The sequence below is a fragment of the Urocampus carinirostris genome, chromosome 7 (assembly GCF_059441175.1).
Source record: "Urocampus carinirostris isolate Australia breed hairy pipefish chromosome 7, RoL_Ucar_1.0, whole genome shotgun sequence".
NCBI classification, from domain to species: domain Eukaryota; kingdom Metazoa; phylum Chordata; class Actinopteri; order Syngnathiformes; family Syngnathidae; genus Urocampus; species Urocampus carinirostris.
In genome coordinates this window covers 27109858-27117661 of record NC_142355.1, presented here as the reverse complement: position 1 = coordinate 27117661, position 7804 = coordinate 27109858, and the positions used below count along the sequence as shown (strand labels likewise).

Sequence of the window (7804 nt, the reverse complement as noted above, 5' to 3'; positions counted from 1 at the left end):
CTACACCAATTCTAAAAGCTGAAAGGTACGACGAACTGCAATGAGTTTTGTTAGCATTAGCTTCTGATGGATAGCACTTAAATGTCAACATGATTATACAGTGTATAAAGTATCTCCTCACTGAGTTGAAACATTTTTTTTCGACAATAATAGAAAACCACTTACAATATTGGAGTCAGATTGGTCATGATGCTGATGTGATTCATTGCTCGATTTTCTTCTGTTCATCCGCTTTGCCAGAGCACAAGCGATCTGGCTGCCCACTTTAGCATTGTTATGAACGAGAGCAATATCTACAAGTAAGATGAAGGAGAGGTAACACGGAAAATATGAAATATGAAAGCACTGTTAGATTGCTGTGACCGTCCTTGCTTGGCGTCTTAACATCTAAAAACACTCTTGCATACAATATTGAGTTTGAACCGGTTACAGCCATCGAGTCTCACATAGGCACACTTAGTGGGTAAGCGGCCAAGGCAGTATAAGACTAGACCCTATCTTAGATAAAACTTCTTCTGGGTCATGCTAAAAAAAGCTGTGTATTCAATCTCTCTGGCATCCAGTAAATAGTTAAAGGAGAATATGCAGTCTCCAGGTTCTTCATTTTAGTATAGCAAGCATTTAACATAAAAGAACCGGGCTTAGGTTCAGGCAAACCTTGCAACTCTCTAAAAAAATGTTGGAGGGATACTGGCTTGTAAAGATTTTCCTTGCGTTAGCTCGTTGACCCTTCGGAGAATGAACGGCGTCACTTCTTTTCCGGTGATGCTTTGAGAACTGAGAGAGGACAAAAACAGGAGGAAAAAATTGACAACTTCAATATGTAAATAAAATTAAGATAATATAAGGTAAGAGAAGATAGGCTATAGTACTATCTGGTTGTGCAATTTGATTTTGTGATCACACATTCACACACAAGTAGAATGACACTAAAGCCAATAACTGACAAATATGACGTTCGTTATCAGCCCGGTAGAAATAAAAGCCGATAATTAGTTGTTTGACGCCGCGCAATAATATTTACTTTGTTAACATTACTTGTTCGAAAGATTCTAATTATTTCTATTCTTAATTACAATATCTTTTGATGGTTTATAGAAAAAATAAGACAGTTTGGTCGTGTCTCCTCTCTACCTCATCATAATGTGCATGAGGAGCCGGAGAGCTCGGCCATAGTCACATGGCTTAGAATAAGTTGAGTCTGCTTATGTTACTACTATGTTACTACTACCGGTATGTTATTACCAGGTTGTAGTTATCAAAAGTAGGGTTCAAATAGGCTCAGTCAACTTCTCCAACACCCTCCTTGTAAAAGGACACAGAGTGAATTACATATACAGAGCTGCCAAAGATATGAAATCTTTTTTTTTTTTTTTCAGAACAGACAAAGCCGAATTTTCAGATTTTGACATTTTTAATAGCATTCGAGAGAAACATATTTAGGTCAAAGGTAGACCATTTTAAAAAAACTGACAACAAAGTATCAATCTTTTATTGTACAACTATAGTATGGATATAGCTGTTTGATATTGGTAACAATCAATGCATTTGTAACAATAAACATTTTCATTACGAATATTAACCTTGCTTGATTTTTTTCTGTTTTTTTTTGTAGTTTTCATAGGTTTAGAATTTTGCAAATAGTAATTTGCTATAAACTGGTGTAGAGCAAATAAGCCCAACACAAAAAAGACTTCCACCTTTTTTGTTTAGGGTGGCTCGCTTTGGAATGGATGGATCATGGTTCCTGGACGTACCAATTCGTCATGTACCCTAATGAAATCTAAGAATATGAATTTTTGAATTTAATTTAAACATCAAAGGCAACGATTAATAAAATAATGTTCTCACCGTGTGTAAGTATTTCGATTAAAGGGACATTCTCAAGTTCAGAACGTCAGACAAATTTCTCACTTCTTTGGCTTTTTGGATAGATAGATAGATAGATAGATAGATAGATAGATAGATAGATAGATAGATAGATAGATAGATAGATAGATAGATAGATAGATAGATAGATAGATAGATAGATAGATAGATAGATAGATAGACTTTACTTTACTTTATTCATCCCCGAAGGGAAATTCACAAGTTGATTTAAATTTAACGAGTTGAGCAACTTTAAACACCGTCATCCGATCCTGGTGGTCTCAGGTATCTGAGACCACGCCCAAAGAGGAATGATCAGGTCAAGAGGCCGTGGTCTTGTGCCTGCCTGCCTTGTTCGTCTCGCACGACGGGCAGTGGGCAGGGGACACCCTGAATTGGTTGCCAGCCAGTCGCAGGGCACACAGAGACAGACAACTCACTCACTCATACACACCTTGGGACAATTTGAACCAGCCAATTAACCTGACGTGCATGTTTTTGGAATGTGGGAGGCAACTGGAGTGCCCGGAGAAAACCCACACAAGTACGTGGAGAACATACAAATATCCACACAGGAAGGTTCGAGAACTGTGCCGCACACGCGCTAACCACTGCGCTGCCGTGCTGCCTGATTTTGTATCTTGTATCTATATATATATCTATATCTATATATAGATCTATATATATATATCTATATATATATCTATATATATATAGATATATCTATATATATCTATATATATATAGATATATATATATATGCAGACAACCGCCAAGGTAAGAAATCCTACTCATAATTCTTTTCTTTATCCTTTAACCGCTCACCACTTGTTGTGGAGACCCGGGTGCTAAATTACGTGTAAACGACCTGATTTTTTTATTTTTACATGTTCATGTTAGCGTAATCTTTCGTACGGAAGATTACGCTAACGCGAACGTACGATTAGCCTGGGTTAGCTTCATGTTTACTTTCGTGGTAAACTTTTAGGGTGTTGGAACGGATTAAAACAATTTTACATTACTTTTAATGGGAAAAAATGACTTCGGTGATCGTACAAATCGGTTTTCGTACAAAGAAATGGAACGGATTATGGTCGAGAACCGAGGTTCCACTGTATATGTAGAGAAAGATAGATAGCTAGATAAAGATAGATAGCTAGATAGCTAGATAGCTAGATAGCTAGATAGCTAGATAGATAGATAGATAGATAGATAGATAGATAGATAGACAGACAGATAGATAGAATGTAACATGCAGTTAAAGTTATTGGTTATTGGCAAAAGAAGGATTTTAATCACTTAATTTCAAGCATCCTACCTCGCCTCAGCAACAGCTCTTTGTATTGCTCGCTCTATCTGTTGACCCGCTGCTGCTTGTTCCTGCGGGATGGGAACAGCTATCAACACGCCACTTTGGACGCCCAATGATAGAGCACTCTCTAATAAGGGGTAAATTTCCGAAAGTTAGGATTTCCAAATGCAAGGTTGCATGTTGAAAATGTCTATTTACCGATGAGTTGGGCGGCCTCGTCAGCGTTGGAAACTTGGTACGGGGATGGAAAACCGCTTAATGGGGAAAAGAAGGCAGGGAAATCTTCTGACGTTCCAAACGTGGCCACACAAACACCCTGAGTCTCCTGAATGCAAAAAAATAAATAAAAATAAAGGAATGGGCTGGTTCCAACTCAGGCCAGGAAATGTCAGCAGTGGTGAAAGCTGTCCAGAGTTGCGTCTTCAGTGGTGCCCCGACAACTGCGAACTTCTACCAGCTCTTACCAGGATCTCCAAAGTGCGTCCTATGTCCAGAATAGACTTGACCCCGGCGGACACCACAGCAACGGGAGTCCTGCCCAGTTCGGTTAGATCAGCACTGATGTCAAGACCTGGACAATTACTGTCACTGTTAATTAACTTTGCTGTACTTCCCATTTTAAAAGAATGTGTGTCTTACTGTTTTCTCCATCTCTGTGCACGCCCCCAATTCCTCCTGTGACAAAGACACGGATGCCAGCTCGATGTGCAGCTATCATAGTGGCTGACACTGTGGTTCCCCCAGAAAGCCCCTGAGATATAAGTAACAGTCTTTGACTGATGTTTGAAGGGTCTCGTTTTAAAATGACCTCTTTAATTTACAACTTTAACAAACGAGTTTCACATCTTTACCTGACTGACCACAAACGGCAGATCACGTCGAGACACCTTGACGGAGCCTTCGCATCGGGCCAGGAAGTCGAGCTCTTCCATAGACAAACCAACATGAATTTTGCCCTCAATCACCCCGATAGTAGCGGGGGTGGCTTCTTGGGCTCTCACGATGGCCTCCACCTCTCGAGCTGTGCTGTGTTGATCCACTCATTTGTTATCACTTAATAGCAAGACAGCCATATAATGCACGTACCTGATATTGTGAGGATAGGGCATGCCGTGAGTGATGATAGTGCTTTCTAGCGCCACCACTGGGCGCTTTTCTGCCAGCGCATGGGATACAGTCGGATGAATTTGAAAGACACTGTCTAAAAGAATCATCGTCATCAGCAGTGTGACGTCAGTTTCACTTCAAACATGTCTAATTTGGGCATTTCTCATTGGTAGAGATTCAAACATTGTTTGCACATTTAACCTTCCAAGTTTAATGAACTATTGAGTGTCAGGACCAGAACGGAAACAGGACCCAATTGTGTAACGTTTACCAAAAGTTTTATTGAAAGAAAGAGGAAGCAAACACGATCCGGTGTTCGCTGGACGCGGGAAGCAAGTCGCTCTCGCACCTGGATTGTGATTCGAATACAGAAGTGGATCTTCCGTAGCGAGGGATGTCGGTGTCAGGGACGGAAAAAATAGGTCGGTAGCCGGGACAAGGAGAGCGAAAACGTGGTCGGGAACGAGTCGTAAGCCAGGACAGGAGAGTAGATGTACTCGGGATCAAAAATTGGTCGGAAGCCGAGACGGTAGAGCAGACGTGGTCGGGATCAAAACAGGTCGTAGCCGGAGACAAACGGGAGCAAAAACTGGACAGGCGGGTGTCAGGGTCAAAAGAGGCTTGCCTTGTATAAACAGAGGTTCGCAGACGGACTGACAACAGGGGAGTAACAGGACAGGGTTTAAATAGGGACAGGGAGCCAATTAGAACTGCGGTTGGTGCCAAATGAGCGGGCACAGGTGACTCACATCGGTTATCATGACAACTTTTAATCCATGTTTATCCTGGACTGCCATGTCTAATCTTGTATGAACAATGTTCACTATGATGTTATCAACAACAGTAAAAAAATATATATAATTCTGATAAATGCCACTGTTGTATTCATCCATATGTAGTTTAGTCCATGCTTCTGGCATGGTACATACGAGCACAACATGTAAACATATGGGATGAAGCAATGGAATACAATTTGAAGCAACAGAAAACGAGCAAGGTACTTCCTTGATTTAGATGAGTGACTTAAAATCAGCCTTTATATTGCTATGGGACACAGGTTCTGGCATTGTTATTATTGCATAGATTTGATCAAATCATGAAACATCACACAGTGAATTAAAACGTGCTGAAGAATTGGCTTTTGTCTGGATAGGGACTTTAGTGCTTTTGTTGAATGTTCATATAAGATGTGGCTTTCTCAAAAAGTGATATACTGTATGGCCGACATGTCACGTTCAAAGCAGCACATCTATCAAAAAGGTGATTTGTCTATTTGTCGAGTTCAAGCACCCTCTCATAACTGTTTTATTAATGCTCTTTAATTTAATGTAGGACTTTTCGGTTGTTGTGCTGGTTAGGACTGCTATCAATCAATTCAATTAGTTTCCCTGCTGTATTTGTCTTTGCCGTTACTTAAAAAAAAAAAAAACTTTCCTTGCGATCATTTTTATCACGATCTTGGCTCTTGAACTGTTTTGTGTTCTATGTTCTCAGCTACTTTGTTACCGATTGCACAAAGTTTAAAATCCATTTCTAAAATAATTCATCATTTTATGACTACGTTGTTACTGTGTTATTATTACTATAATACCAGGGTGTCGTCATAGGAACTGTTAAAATGGGCTTTGTAAAGCATTGCAACATCATCCATCATCATTATCTTCCGCTTATCAGGGGTCGGGTCGCGGGGGCAGCAGCTTTAAGAGGGAAGCCCAGACCTCCCTATCCCCAGCCACTTCTTCCAGCTCATCCGACGGGATCCCGAGGCCTTCCCAGGCCAGCCCAGAGACATAGTCTCTTCAGCGTGTCCTGGGTTGTCCCCGGGGCCTCCTGCCGGTGGGACATGCCCCAACACTTCCCAAGGGAGGCGTCCAGGAGGCATCCTTATCAGAAGCCCAAGCCACCTCAACTGGCTTCTCTCAATGCAGAGGAGCAGTGGCTCTACAAATAGTCCCTACCGGATGACTGAATTTCTAACCTTATCTCTAAGGGAGAGCCCAGCCTCCCTGAGAAGCAAACTAATTTCAGCAACTTGTATCTAGGATAGTGAACCCACAGTTTATAACCATAGGTAAGGGTAGGAGTGTATATCGACTGGTGAATCGAGGGCTTTGTCTTTCGGCTTAGCTCCCTCTTCACCACGACGGACCGGTACAGGGTCCGCTTGATGGCAGACGCTACACCAGACTGTCTGTCGATCTCCCGCTCCGCCATATCCTCATTTGTGAACAAGACCCCGAATACTTGCACATGGGGCAAGATCTTATCCCCAACCCGGAAGGAGCATGCCACCCTTTTCCAGGCGAGTACCATGGTCTCAGACTTAGAGGTGCTGATCTTCAGCCCGGCCGCTCCACACTCGGCTGCGAATCACTCATGCCAGTTCAAAATCAAATCCTAGATAATAACAATGACCCATCACTTGTGAGCTATTTTCAGAACCAGTCCGAAGACTACCAAGGTGTTCTTAAGGGGTTACCCATGAGCACCAAGTTCTGCTATAATATTATGATACTTCCGTATTGTGGTGTTTGAGTATCATTACATTGCTATTTAACAGTGCAGCAATTTAGCATTGCAATTTGTCAAAGAAACACTATTTCATTTAATGAACATGAATAAACATGAATTTACACTATTTTAATCACAAATATTTCCCAAACAATGACTTGTAGTAGATAGTTATCAATAATAGGCAGAGAAAATAATGCCATTCTTACCATTTTGTAACGCCGAAAGTCCTCGTCTAATGATCACTGTCGATAGGCGCTTTAGCATTCTGTGAACTTAACAGCAATTAAACAACAGTCCTTTCTTCCTGTTACAGTAACACTTTTGTAATCCAATATATACACCGTAACAGTCCAAAGCAGTAAAAGGAATAGCAGTTTGTTCTATAACTTGATGCTTACTTTTTCTGTGAGTCCCAAAAAATGCTGCAAACTTTGGCCAGGAGGCTAAACTTTAACCCTAGACAGTGTTTACATGGCCAGATTGCATCAAAAACAAAACAAAACGCTTGCTAGAATATCTTTAGAATAGGGGATTTTTTTGTCATAAAGACTAATATTTTGAGCGGCAAAATACAATAAATATCAAGCATTGACTTTCTTTGTGTATTTTTGGTTTATTGTTATAAAGCACAGAGTGGTATGTTTCCCAATGTCAACAAGAGGAGGATTCCATTTTACATTAGCTTTGCTTTTTAATAGAAGAAATAGACTAAAAGGTGAATCTTAGCTCCAAATTACTGAAAAAAGGGGGGTTCAAAATATTTAGTTGGTTCCAGATACATTCATTAATTATCTGCACCACTCATCCTCAGTAGGGTCGCAGGGGTGCTGGAGCCCATCCCAGCCATCTTTGTGCAGTGGGTTAGGGGACACCCTGAACTAGTTGCCAGCCAGTCGCAGGGCACACAGAGACAGACAACTCACTCGCTCGTTCACACCCGGGGACAATTTGGACCGGCCAATTAAACTAACATGCATGTTTTTGGAATGTGGGATGATTAGC

At 41.1% G+C, this 7804-nt stretch overlaps 1 protein-coding gene across 1 annotated transcript in view; it reads right to left on the bottom strand.

Annotated features, from left to right (window-relative positions):
• The window catches only part of LOC148362830 (uncharacterized), a 17303-nt gene extending 10072 nt beyond the window's left edge, over window positions 1–7231 (bottom strand). Inside the window, exons 1-9 of the mRNA XM_088339333.1 lie at window positions 7009–7231; window positions 4268–4382; window positions 4033–4207; window positions 3821–3932; window positions 3646–3752; window positions 3380–3506; window positions 3188–3308; window positions 692–777; window positions 166–293 (exon numbers count right to left, since the gene is read on the bottom strand). Of these exons, the coding sequence (XP_088195459.1) occupies window positions 166–293; window positions 692–777; window positions 3188–3308; window positions 3380–3506; window positions 3646–3752; window positions 3821–3932; window positions 4033–4207; window positions 4268–4382; window positions 7009–7066 (1029 nt within the window). The 5' untranslated portion in view covers window positions 7067–7231. The remainder of the gene's footprint in view (window positions 1–165; window positions 294–691; window positions 778–3187; window positions 3309–3379; window positions 3507–3645; window positions 3753–3820; window positions 3933–4032; window positions 4208–4267; window positions 4383–7008) is intronic.
• Window positions 7232–7804: the final 573 nt, after the last annotated feature.